Genomic DNA, 13753 nt, shown 5'->3' with positions numbered 1-13753 from the left:
TTTAAAATCTCGAGGGAATAATCAGGGAATTCTTAAAGAAAAAAAAAAAGTTAAAACCGATTGGTCCTGGTCGCCCCAAAAATAAAATCAATCCGACGCAGCTGGTTTCAAGTAGAAAGAGTGAAGTCGGTCGGACAGGAAGCTGGCGGCTCCTTCGGGAGCGTCGCCGTCGCTTCGTACAATCACACACGATCGCTATTTACAGATAGATACACTATTAACAAGCAGCTCTTTGGCCGTCTGCTCAACGGGTCGGCCCGGAACGCCGTCGCCCTCCGGTGGAACCTCCGAAACCTCCAGCGTCAAACGTTCGGAGCGTTCGCCTCCGTGGGTTCGTTTCCATCACGCATCACCGGATACTCGAGTTGAATCATTTCTCTGATGGCGGGCGCCGTCTGACGCACGCCGAGCGTGGAACCCCGGCGCCTCCAGAACCGTTGATCCGATGCCTCACATGGAGACAGGGGGGGGGGATCCGTAACTCGACACCTCCAGCTTTAGAGGTGGCTGATGTCCCGACGACGACTCCGGGAGCTGATGGGAGGAGACGTGAAGGACAGACGGCGATTCGGGAGGCGTCCCACGTCCACAGGCCCGAAACGCACGCAGACGTTCCATTCCAGATTTAAGCCCCGCCTGCTCGTCAGTCACTTCCTGTCATTCTTCATCCAATCCGAGAGGAGGAAGAGGCGGGACGTTGATTGACACCGGCAGACGATTGGAACAGAAATAAGGTGCACATTTGGGTGGAGCTGCTGCTGGTGGGCGGCGCCCACAGTAGGGGGGGGTCGTGTCTGCGGGTGAGGACGCGGGGGGGGGGGGGGGGTTCTAGTGTCCTGGGTGTGGATGGGCGGTGAATGGAGGGGAGAGAGACAGAGCGCTGGACTGGGGAATGACGCCTCCTGCTGGGGGGGAGTCTGTCGTTGCCTGAGAGACACTGAGGGGGGGGGGGCATAAAAAATGAGATTATTCATCCTTACTACAATTTCATTCGACTGTGACTGATGTGTCTTCCAGGTGATCTTCACCTGACTGGACAGCCGCTGTGGTTGGCTGGGTCGGTTACCCCGGCAACAAACAGCTTCTTTGGGGGTCCGTCAGACTCCACCCCTCCTGATAGAACAAACAGGTTCACGATGCAGTTCTGACCGAGGCTCGCTGTGTGTGTGAAGCAGCAGCAGCTGAATCCAGCCAGCGATGCGTTCAGGGCTCACTTTTGAAAATCAGACACCGCAGCTTTAAGTCTGGACCGACCTGAGGCCGGACGCGGCCCGCCTCCATGCTCACCTTTCCTCTTGAGGGCAGTCAGCGCGGGCCATCTCACCGTGGCGCTGACCAGCGGTCTGTCGGGTGATGAGCACACATGAGAGAACAGAAGGTTCCACACGCAGAACAGAAAGCTGGAACCGCGTCCCGTTCGGTACCTGAACCTCCTGGTGGGACTCGGGGAGGAGTTGGGCGTGGCGCCGCTGTCCTGCGGTGGACACCACTGAAGGGGGGAGGAGTGAACAGACAGTCAGGCGGAGCCTCTGAGGAACCTGAAACTGGTGCAATCTGTGATCTGAACACTTCATTACCCATGAGCCTTTGCTCACCAGTGACGCGTGGTCGTGCCACTGGCTCGCAGAGGGAGCTGGGGTCAGACTGGAAGCACTGGGAGAGACACGGGAACAGTGGGATTCAGCTCAGGCCTCCGTTCGGGACAGTTTCCTGCTCTCTGCTCTGGCTGCCATTAGCGGTCTCCTAGCGCTAATGGGCTAGCTTACTGAAAGAGAGTCTGCCGCCGCGCGACGGCGTTCGCATCTTTCACTTAGCGAAGCATCTTCATCCAATCACACGGCCTCATTTACACCTGTGCTGTACCTTAGTCTCTGCAGACTCCCTCTGAGCGCCGTTTCCATGCTCTCGTCCTGCGCGGAGCACAAACAGCCGTCGTTACAGACACGTTTAATCCCATTTACTGACTGACTGAGACAGTGGTTCTCAAATGGTGGGGCGCGACCCCCTAAGGGTTCGCGGTGCGATATCAGGGGGGGCGCCTGTGAGCGCGGAGAACATGCTTTTTTTGCCGTACTAGATTAAAGTGTAATTGCACATCCACACCAGTAGTTGGCAGTGGCGCCCTGATTGTCAGAGTGCGCGCAGGGAGTATTATCTCTATGGTGTTTTTGCAGAAGAAGAGAAGTTATAAACAAACCCTCAAGAGACAGAACAGAGAGAGACGGAGATGATAAAACAAAGGAAGGTCAGTCGAAAGCCAAGACGAGGAAATATGACGTAGCGTACGTAGCGCTTAGCTTCACCGTGACTCCGGTGCTAAAAGAAAATCAGCACAATTGGTTTTTCATTTTGGTTTTGTAGGTTAAAGTGTTTTATATTTTGTGTTCCTGAGTTAGTGTTGCTGGTCGATTTTAATTTATTATTATTTATTGATGTTATTTAATTTAATTTATTATTTAATTATAAAAATTGTAGTTTAAGGATAAAAAAATTATTTCAGGCAAACTGATGCACTTCAAATATTTTCTGTTGCAGACAAAAAAAAAATGGTAATAAAGTTATTCTTTGTTGTAAGTTGATCTATATTTCTTTCTTTTTCATATCTTTATGGATAATAAGGATACAAGAGTGTTTTTTTGGGGGGGGGGGGGGGGGGTCGCAAAATGTTTTTCCTTCCTCGGGGGGTCGTAACAGAAAATAATTGAGAAGCACTGGACCAAGACAACAAACATCTAAACATCACCCCGACGACAGACCCAAGAATCTCTGAGCATCATCTGAACAGCGGGATCTGGAGTCAGTCTGAAAGTCTAACCTGGATTAAGTCTGAGATAGATTCACATTTAAAGCTTTGATCATGACTAAATTAAATCGAATCTGTATTCCGTCTGATTCTGATCCAATTTTACAAGTTTGATCAAGAATAATCTGCTCTAATCTGCTTCCTGATCTGATCAAACCTTACAACACGAGCCAATCTGGATTTACTCTAAACACATCTCGCTTCATTTTCTTCCTCTCCAAACACAAACAAGCCCGTTGCCTAGGCGATGACTGGTCGAGGAGAGCGATCTATTTCTGTTCTCACCTGCCTCTTCTGGTCGAGTCTGTCTCCAGTCAGGGAGAAAGGAGAGAGAGAAACAAGCTGAAGGAGGAGAAGAAAAAAGAGAGAGTCGACGTGAGACTCCCCCCCAAACAGCCAATCAGGGCGACCGTTGTTCACACACCAACCTGTGAGGGGCAGCTGGGGTTGATGGACACGCTGCTGCGTCTGTAGCGAGCCGAGGAGGCGGGACTGAAGACCGTCATTCCGTCACTGAGAAAGACATCAACAGGTTTATAGAGATAAAGTACGAGAGACACCTGGAAGACACAGTGAGACGTTATTTGGACGATGAAAGTTGTTTCCTTTCAGATTCGTGACTGAATCACGTGAATCAGGTGAAAAGACAAACTATTGGAACAGATTGCAGAGCAGTTACACAACAGATCTCTGCTTGATTTACAATATCAATCGATACGATACTGAAATCTTGATAGTGAATTAAAATCACCTCAAGCACCGACTTGATTTATACCACCGTTTCCTGATATGTGATTTCAGAATAAGAATTAATTAGAATGTATGTTATGTATTATAACAGGCAAAATAAATGTATTATCACATGCCGTATTAATTAGTGGTCATCTTTGCATTATGTAATGACCTTTAATATTTAATAAACTGCGTTTATGGCGATAAGCAAGGCAAACGCAAATTTAAGATTTAAAAAAAAGCGTTTTGTTCAGCGCATTTGGATGTAGTACCACTGACCTGACACTCGTAATCATGGGGGCGCTGTTTGATCTACGGAGCGCGCCGCCTCCTGCAACACCAGCTGCGCATGCGCACTGGTCCACTTCCATCCTTTCCATAACTTAGTCCGCAGTCCCGGTGAAGGCAGCGCCGACAGCCGGCTTCCGACGTCCGGATGGCGGCGTATGGTTCCACTCAAGCCCGGTGGAAGCCCGACCCGCAGGCCTCACGAGGAGCAAAACCCAAAGCCGCCAGTTCAGAGGGCTGAACAGCAAAGATGTCTCCTCTACCGCATGTTCCTCACAAAAACACAGAATCCCTGAATGACTGCAGCTCGATCCGGCATTTATGACCCGCCGCTTCCCGCTCGGGTCCAACGCAAATCGAATGGCTTCGTAAAGGCGAGATAATAAAAAAAAAAAAAGCGAATTACGCATAAAAACACTGCAGAGAAAGTTTCGTCGGTGGCGATCGATCGAAGTTACTCGCCTGTTCCGGCTTCACGGCGAAACTTAATTCGAGTCCGCGCAGGTGACGCGACTTTTCGGATTAGCTGTTGAGCTAACTTGGTTTGCAGCGAAAAAGCCCGATCGGAGATCGGAGATCCGCTATGCAGCCGGACGGAGGGGTCGAGCCCGGCCTGGCCGCACAGCCGTCGGGGACAGTCGGACACTAAGTGTCCGCAGACGCCGGCCGGACCTCCAGAAGAGCCGAAAACCCGCTGAAAATTAACAGTTTGAAAGATTTTTTAGAACATAGCCATTCACCAAATAAAGGTAGTTCGCTGCCTGTGAAAACGGCGCCGCTGTCTGGCCGTCTGGGGAACTGCAGCCTCGTGACGCGAGGAGCGAGAAGGTGAAGCAGCAGCGTGGAAAGTTCAGGCTTATTATCCTGCGCGTTTCTCGTGCCGTTAATTGTTTTAAATGTCTTAAATTAGTTGAGTCACATTTTGTAAGTTATTATTTTTAATATCTCAAGGTAATGCCAAATTAATCCCACTTCATTTATACATTTGAATGTGCATTGAATTAAAAACATACTTTAAACCAGCTGATGAAACCAAAGAAGTTAAAATGGATATAGAAACAAAAAAGACATATAACAAAAGCAAAATCTAATAAGAGCAAAATAGGAATCTGCGCGTTATTAATTTCACTCTACAATAATAAAATAAATGTGAATAGTTGATTTTGTTTTAAACGGACTGATTTAAGTACAACAAATATAATTTAGTAATTTGACGTGGACATATAATGTTCCGTGTAAACAAGGTCAGAAACTCAGCAGGAAGATCACAACGTCTAACAGAAGCGTAAACAAGTAAACAAGCTGATGTGTGTTGTTGTTGTGACGCTAAACTGCGCCGTTCCATCGGAATGACAAACGCGCTCCATCTGCTTTGAGTCGTCATCGCCGAAAAATGGTGAAACATGACACCGGGAGCTTCGGCTTTTAACCCCTTCACTGCCCCCGTGATCGTCCATCCATCCAACCAATAATTGACTATCAATCCGCAATAAAGGGAAATGGGTGAAAACTTGACTGCACATAAATGTAATTAATTCCTTTTTAGGTAATCCAGTAATCCATCTGACAATCCAACGCACCAACTACACCTTTATAGATTAAGCTGTGGAATAACTTCTCAAATGATGGACAACATACATGTCGAGTCAGTTTTATAAAAGTATAAAACATGAAAATGATAAAGTGGGGGAAGCTCTTTGACTCCCTCCCTCTTTGAGGGGGGAGGAACGGGGAGGAAGGAGGAGACGCGGAGGGCCTGCCCTCCTTCAGACGGAGTCAAAGTGCTGTGGAGTCACTTTTTTTTTTTTTTTGGACCAACTTTCCTTCGTGTTAGAATAAACCGCGCGTCGCTTCTCGGCGCGGCTGCAGCGACCCGCCGGGTGACGCGGCGCGGCATGCCGCGGGGATCCGCGCCGCGTGGACGTGACTGGTACGTGGGCCGAACCCTCCGAGGTCTCCCCGCTGCGGGTAAACAAGCTCCACGGACCGGAGAGAGAGAGAGAGAGAGAGCTTCATTCCAGCTCTGACTTTATTCCGCAGGACACGCTCCCCGCAAACGATGAGAGCCGAACCATAAACTAAAACGCGTCGTTTATAACAAGTGTAATAACAACAGGGTACGGGTTGATGTTGATGTTTGAACAATAATAATACTGTAACGTCGGTGCTTTTAAAAGAGTCGTTATTATAATGTAAACGAAGCTTACTGCATAATCATCTAAACTTTATACGTACCAGAGCCGGTGCTAGCGATAAAGTGGCCCTGGGGCACCCCAAACTAGTTATTATTATCATTATTATTATAATTATTATTACACTTTCCTCATCAAAACAAATCGATAGCTACGATTGATTTTCCTGAGTTCACCATACTTTTTTTTCATTTAATCCACAGTAACAAAGTTGTTTTTGTTGCTCTGGATGAACGTGTGACTTTAAGGGTTTGGTTTTGTAGAGCGGAGGATGGAGGACGAGAAAGAGACCGCCGAGGAGAAGGAGGAGGAGGAGGAGGAAGAGAAGGAGCCTCGTCACATCGCCGTGGCAGAGACCTCTGCGGAATACCCAAACCTTCCCATCATGCACTGGGAGGATTTAAGCCAATGGATATCAGAGTTGGAGAAGCAGGAACAGGAGAGGAGGGAGAGGTCAAAGGTCAGCCATGAAGCATATAGTGGTGGTTTTTACTGGAGCGTTAGCAATGAAGGGCTACTAGTTCTCATAAGACTACATTTCCCATGAGGCTGTGTTCTCGACCCGCTGCTTATTTCTCGCCTCAGATTTGGGCTTTCTCTTCTTACATTTTACAATAAGTAAAATAGGGTGGCGCAGCGGGAAGCACGGAGGTACCGGGTTCGAATCCTATCTGTGAGGAGCTTGCATGTTCTGCCCGTCTCTGCGTGGGTTCTCTCAAGGTTCTCAAGGTTCTCCGGTTTATTTGTCGGGCTTGACTCAAACTTGTTGCCAGGCAACCTTAACATGCTTCATTCTTTCCAACGTGAGCCATTCAGGCCGTCCGGGGAAAATACACTAGCATTTTTGTCACGTTGCAGTATATTTAGAAGGGAAGGAAAATACTGCAGCGTCTTCTTTAAATACTGTGCAGTAACCAGTTTAAAGAAGTATTTGGAGAAGGGGGCAAAAAGGGGGGGGGAAACACACATCAGGAGTATTCGTGATATCGAGTTGTATCTTGGCTCCAGTGCTCTTTTGGTCACGTTTGCCCCAGTCTGATAGCACGAAGGGACGAGAACACATCTGTGGTGGTTTTAAATCCAAACAACGGGTAAATCCCGCTGTGGGCGGAGCTAAGCCGACCTCACGTTACACAAACGCTCTGTGAAATGCATCTTCTCTTCTGCGGCTCCGGCTGGGGATGAATCTAACTGCTGCTCAAGGGAACTTCTGGCAGAGCTCAAGCATTTTTCTTATTCCTTCAGACGACAAACATTTTAGTCGCACAAAAACACAGAATTCCCTGCAGAAGCTGTCAAAAGTCCAAACAGCTGTTGTCTCACGATGGGGTCTGCGCATGTCTTCCTGTTTTCTTTCAGAGGGTCACAGCGGTGAGGCTGGAGGAGGGTCAGGGGGGCGTGTGGAGAGGCGTGTGGGAGGAAGAGGAGGAAGACTACAGGCGGTGTCGAATGACACAGAGGTAAAGCCGAGCCGTAGATTCATTAAGTTCAGCTCCAGAATGTCTTCGTTTGAGGTCAAACACTCAAAGTTCTGTCAGAACATTTGAGCGTTTGACCTCAAACGATCTCGAGCTGCGTGGCTACTAGTCTACTGACAGCTTGTCCCCTGAGGGGTCGCCACAGCAACCCAACCTTCTCCACTTCACCCTGTCCTTTGCATCGTCCTCCCCAACACCAGCCACTCTCATGTCCTCCCTCACTACGTCCATGTATCTTCTCCTGGGTCGTCCTCTAGTCCTGTTCCCTGCAGTTCCATCCTCAGCATCCTTCTACCGACATAGTCCCCGTCTCTCCTCTGGACATGTCCAAACCATCAAAGTCTGGTCTCTCTGACCTTGTCTCCAAAACGTCTAACCTTCACTGTCCCTCTTATTGTCTCATTTCTAATCCTGTCCAACCTGGTCACTCCCAAGGAGAACCTCAGCATCTTCATCTCCTCCACTTCTAGCTCCGCCTCCTGTCTTTTCCTCAGAGCCACTGTCTCTAAGCCGTCCATCATGGCCATCCTCACCACTGTCTCTAAGCCGTCCATCATGACTGTCCTCACCACTGTCTCTAAGCCGTCCATCATGGCTGTCCTCACCACTGTCTCTAAGCCGTCCATCATGGCTGTCCTCACCACTGTCTTGTAGACCTTTCCCTTCCTCCTCTCTGACTCTCTCCTATCACAGAGCACACCTGATACTTTCCTCCCCCCGTTCCAGCCTGCCTGCACACCATTCTTCACCTCCTTTCCACATTCTCTCCATCACTCTGCTCTGTTGACCCGAGCTACCTGAAGTCCTCGACCTTCTTTACGTCTATTCCTTGTAGCTTCACTGTCCCCCCTGGGACCTTCTTTTTTACACACATGTACTCTCTTTTACTCATGCTCACATTCATTCCTCTCTTTTCTAGAGCAGACCTTCACTTCTCTAGATTCTCCTCTACCTGCTCCCTGCTCTCACTGCAGATCACAATGTCATCTGCAAACATCATGTTCCAAAGAGCTTCCTGTCTCACCTCATCTGTTAGTCTATCCATCACTGTGGCAAACAAAAAGGGGCTCAGATCTGATCCCTGCTGCACACTTCACTGCTGTCGTACAACTGTCATACATGTCCTGAACTACTCTGACATACTTCACTCCAGACCTCCTCATGCAGTACCGCAGTACCTCTCTGGGCACCCTGTCATAGGCTTTCTCTCGATCTACAAAGACACAATGCAGCTCCTTCTGACCTTCCCTGTACTTCTCCATTGCTAGCCTCAATGCTAACATTGCGTCTGTGGTACCGGTACTCATCCTCAGCATAAAGCCATGTTGCTGCTCACAAATACTTACTTCTGTCTTTAGTCTAGCCTCAACCACCTTTTCCCATAACTTAATCGTATGACTTATTCTCTTTATCCCCCTATAGTTTCCACAACTCTCTATGTCTCCCTTCTAAACAAGTTAAAAAGCTCGAAGAAGCAGAATCAGCTTTATGGACCAAAGAATCTCACTGGGGTTTTGGATCGCAGTAAAAAGTACTCACGAGACATTACACTTAAAATGTCCTAAAAATGAGAGAAAGCATTTCGTTAGATGCAAAATCAGTCTTCAGCATGTTTCAAGAAGACCAACTGTGAAGCACCTTTAAGATGAGGTTCAGAAGAACGTTTTATGTCACTGTAGTTTCGGATGCTCACGTATGTAAACGTGTATTTTTAATTCAAGGGATGTTGAACCCATGTCCTCTGGATTCCCGCGGACATCGTCCCATTGGACGTCTTCATGACCCGGAGCTTTCTATAAAGCAACAGCTCCCATTCTGCATCGTAGCTTCGTGCATCCCAGTGAAAACAGCACAACGTCAGAACAATCGCACACAATCAGGATGTTTGTCTGTTTACAGGTTTCACCACCGCAGAAACCTGCAGCTGTGCTTCATCAACAACAGCGACAGCGATGAGGAAGAGGAAGGGAGCAAGAAAAAGGTCGTTTTCAGTCGTCAGTGCGTCGTTGATTATTGCTGCCTGAGATAACAATGTGAAAAACACTAATAATCCAGTCCAAATTACAATCCCAGGCTTGGGCGTCTTGTGTCGTTCCACCAGTACGTGCAACTGGATCTGCATCAGGATCCAGATCAGATTAGGTTCGGTTCCAGAGCTGTATGAACAGAAAGAAGTTGTGTCCAGATAAAAACAGATTTGATTTTCATGGATCACCGCAGAACATACAACAGAAGATTGACAGAAGTGACGCTATTTTGTTTCACATTAGGCGAATCCAAGTGAAGTGACATCACTGGTGATGATCAGTCGATTTCAAACACTGAACACTGACCTCGCATTACCAGGTTGCCATGGCAATGGGTAGAAACGGCGGCCACGGGCTGAAACAAGAAGTGGCCAGCGCTCTGAGGACGCTGAGAGACAAACTGCTGGCCGAACAGAAGGAGAAGGAGGTGAACGGAAAGAAGGAGGGATGGGAAGGAATCGCTGTTAGAGGTGAAGATCCAGTGTTTAGAAAAAGAAGAAAGAAATGTTGTCAACAAAAAGTGTGTGTCTGTGTGTGTCTGTGTGTGTGTGTGTGTGTGTCTGTGTGTGTTGGATAGCAACTGGCCGGCAGCAGTGCCGTTGCCAAGCGGAAACATCTGGAGCGGTGGGAGCTGCAGGAGTTTCCAGTGCAGCAGCTCAGCAGCTTGAGAGCATCACTTCAAAAGGACGTGCACGGTACACACACACACACACACACTCACACACACACACACACACGCTCTAAAGATGATCTTTTCCCAGAGGATGACCACCGCTGCAATAACCCGTGACTCAAACCGTACCGATAATTCAGTTCACATTTTATTTTACCTTATTCTTTGTCCTCGAGCCGACTGCGCAGACCTCTGCTCCATCTACTCTGATATTCATTCAACCTTACTCCAAAGGAAATCATGTCTTTCTTAATTGAGCTGCTGTCCGGCTTTGGGTTCTGATCCCGCCACATACAGATGTGGGCGTGTTTTGATTGGCCTATTGCTGTTAGGGTTAGAAAATGTAGACGTATTCCACTGAGCACCTTGTTTTTTGCCTTAAACCACACAAGCGGATCAGGAAGTGAGTCAGAACCCGTTTCTTCATGATCTCATTTGGTACCAAAGTGGCTCCTTTGCTTCGTCTCCTACCTCATTCTGCCTCTCGCCTTTGGTTCCAGCGCTGAGCTCCGAGCTGGTGGCCCAGCTGCTGGTACGAGACCAGCTGAGGACGAGGCAGGACGCCATGCTGCTGGACGTCCAGGACCTGACCTAATGGTGTGCGGTCCACTCCGGGACCAGGTCGGGCTGCTCCCTTAAAGGAGCCTTCGGATCGGCTCGTTTGTGGCACGTGACAAATCCCCAGCATTCATGAGAGCGAAGAAGAAGTTCAACCGTTTCACTGAAAACGGATTCAAGCAGAAACCCGAACAGTTCTACGGCACGGCTCCGCCCATGAGAAACTAACTTCAGCCAGCTTTTTGAGTTCAGTTTTCCTTAGGAAATGAGAAGCGCTAACCTGTAAACCGCAGATCCACCCAGGAACAAAGACGCCGGCGGGTTTCTGGAAGCCAAACCCAGACCCGGGGAAGCTTCGGACCAGCCGGACGACGGAGCCTGTAAAACTACAAAAAGAAAAAACAAACTACACGACCCTTGTTCCTTTTATTTTTTTTATTTCTTCAGTGTATTCGACCTTCCAGCTGTCAACCTGTCGATCCGCTCGGGGTCTGTGTCGGAAAGTTTGGGTCCAGTTTCCAGGGTCCAAGACGAGGGATTGGGTCGTGATTGGACGGGGAACAGAACAGAAACCAAAGCGTCCTTCTCTGGGGACGCCATCAAACACACAAAGGATTAGCATCGGCTCAGCTATCGGTGGTTGGACCAGTCTGCCCCCAGAGGCAGGAAGTCGATGAGTCTTACTGGGGCATTTGAGATCCAGCCTGGCCGTGAGTCCAACGCTTCTGATCGGATCGTTGCCTTGGTCGCGATGGAGTTGATGCTGCGGGTGAAGCAGCTGGACTTTTGACTGGGGGGGGCGCGTAAAGTTGGAGACACGGCGGATATGAAGGGGACAAAAAGTCAGCGAATCGGCAGCGGCGTGGGAAGAATTCCCACTGCGTTGCTACAGAGAGGGATGCTGGGAAAACGTCAGCCTGGATAAGGAAAGGAAACTGGATGAATGGAAAATGGTTCCAAAAAGCACACGGACCCCAAAGGAAATCGGGATTCGTCCCGTCCGCTGACGTAGTGAATGAGAGAGGAGACAATCACCGAGCAACAATCAGGGTTTACTGGGACAAGGTGGAATTTTAAAGACCCTTAAAACGTATTTCTCTCCAGCGAGTTTCTCACTGTGAACGACAGGATGTGGGCGCAGCCAAATTGATCAGCGTAGTTCTGTGTTTGCAGGATTGTGTGGATCAGACCCGATGAGGCTCCTTCTCTGTTACGCTTCCTAATCAATGACGGAACGTTCCTGTCTCAGACGTCACGCTTTGATCTTCTTAACGCCAGAGATAGAAGGTAAAACAGGGCAGCAGGTTGACTCAGCACTTTTGCCACCACATACGTTCATTTGGGGAGAAACCTAAACTGAATCCAACCTTTTGTGGAGTCTGATTTTATATCGATGACTCATTTAGAGGTCGTTGGTGTCTTTCTGTTCGACTCGCCGCAGAGGGTTCGGGTTACTTCCTCCATCTCAGTGGGAAATAATAAGCAAATGAAGTTTCCTGTCGATGTAGACGTTTAACGCATTTACACATGAGCGATCCTAACTTATTTAAGTGTGTTTACTTTTATATGTGTCACTAAAATAAGGGAACATTACCAGAACATGTTCCCAGACAGTCCTCTGAGCACTAAAGAGAGCTAGAAGAAGGACACTCAGTAGAACGGCTAGCTCGGCCAAGGGGCGAAGCAGCGCTACACTATTAGCCCCGCCTCTCCACAAGGTGTCAATAATATAAGGGAATACTCCCTTAATGTCGGGAAATGTATGTGATGGTGCAAAGGAAACTGCAGATATGTGTATTGGTGTATTTTGCCACCTAGAGTGCTTTCTGTTGTCTAAATGTCCAACTTTTTTTTCAGGATGTGAAGTTTTACTGTAGTTTGTCTTTGGTCTCCACAGTAACTGATGATATTAGACGATTTAAACTATGGTTTTATAGTTGTAATAAATATATTTCTATAAAGCAACAGCATCCAGTGCCTTACAAATATAGGTTTTAGTATTATTAATAATATGTTTTTTTCAATAGCCTTTCACATTGATCTGTGATGTTATTGATGGAAGGTAATGTACTGCAAAGTACGTCTTTGTTACCCTTTGGGTAACAGTGTATATATTTAAAGTCACACTGAAATGTCATTTTAAGAATGTCAAAGTAACAAAACTTATACTTCGCGAATAACCGTTGAGGATGATGCGTAAAATATTGTGGCTCATTTACTGTCCTGAATTTGTGAACAAATTGTTTGTTTTTTTAATTTCAGTGTGATTTTACAGTATTCAGAGATGTATTTTAAAATGTAAGTAAAATGAATTACAAAATGTATTTTTGTAAGCGTAAACATGAATTCTTCATTCTATGTCTTGTCTGTAACAGGTTCCGGCAGCCGCTTTATTTCCTCGGTGACGCGCTGTGAAAATATTCTACGACAATTAAAGGTCTTTAAAAAAAGCATTTAAAACTACCGGTACACAAAAAAAACATGAAATAGTACTGAGTACAGTACATGACGACAAGTGGTCGCTCTGTGGTGAAATAAATAACTGCATTTTTGTGCTGCTGCATTGCTTCGCCGTTGTAACATTTCTGCAGCGGGGTCGTTGCAATGCGACATTTGACAGCTGCGTGTCACACACAGCGTGTTGGTAGGGCGGGATGCGACCTCATAACCACACGTTGCATGAGCTCAGCTCGGAGACGCCGACTGTTAACAGCTCAACGAAGAGTCGCTTTAAAGAGTTCAGTGTGCTCAAGAAGTTGGGGAATGTTCTCGACAAATCCCGAAGTCGTTGGCAACCGTTCGAGGGCAACACGTGCCCGACATGCATGCAAAGTAGAAATACAAGAATCAAGTACAAGTACCTTGAATTTGCACTTTGCATCGGTACGAGGTGTGAACACAATGAGGCGTTAATAATAGAAACCAGTATCATCTGCAAATGCTTGCTAGCAAAGTTTGTTATGCTGAGTCAGCAAGCTAAAGAAAAGCTTTTAGATGATACG

General features: G+C 47.5%; 2 protein-coding genes across 3 annotated transcripts; one reads left to right on the top strand and one right to left on the bottom strand.

The window, feature by feature from the left end:
• Window positions 1-828: 828 nt before the first annotated feature.
• Window positions 829-3915, bottom strand: LOC137900840 (P2R1A-PPP2R2A-interacting phosphatase regulator 1). The gene is made up of 9 exons (XM_068744984.1): window positions 3815-3915; window positions 3232-3316; window positions 3089-3145; window positions 1864-1910; window positions 1596-1653; window positions 1425-1489; window positions 1288-1343; window positions 1029-1113; window positions 829-937 (listed from the first exon to the last, which is right to left on the bottom strand). Exons 1-9 carry the CDS (start codon window positions 3913-3915, stop codon window positions 829-831), a joined length of 663 nt encoding a protein of 220 aa, XP_068601085.1.
• A 1699-nt stretch (window positions 3916-5614) lies between these two features.
• Window positions 5615-13301, top strand: LOC137900556 (uncharacterized). 2 transcript variants are annotated; one of them, XM_068744663.1, is made up of 7 exons: window positions 5615-5753; window positions 6279-6475; window positions 7375-7475; window positions 9393-9474; window positions 9840-9990; window positions 10098-10215; window positions 11925-13301. In XM_068744663.1, the coding sequence occupies exons 2-7, from the start codon at window positions 6287-6289 to the stop codon at window positions 12040-12042; spliced, it is 759 nt and encodes a 252-aa protein (XP_068600764.1). In that variant the 5' UTR covers window positions 5615-5753; window positions 6279-6286; the 3' UTR covers window positions 12043-13301. The 2 variants fall into 2 exon arrangements, with proteins under 2 accessions (XP_068600764.1, XP_068600763.1); XM_068744662.1 differs by having other exon boundaries at window positions 10694-13301.
• Window positions 13302-13753: the final 452 nt, after the last annotated feature.

This window comes from Brachionichthys hirsutus, chromosome 10, assembly GCF_040956055.1.
Source record: "Brachionichthys hirsutus isolate HB-005 chromosome 10, CSIRO-AGI_Bhir_v1, whole genome shotgun sequence".
NCBI lineage: Eukaryota > Metazoa > Chordata > Actinopteri > Lophiiformes > Brachionichthyidae > Brachionichthys > Brachionichthys hirsutus.
This window is presented reverse-complemented; position numbering and strand designations above follow the sequence as displayed.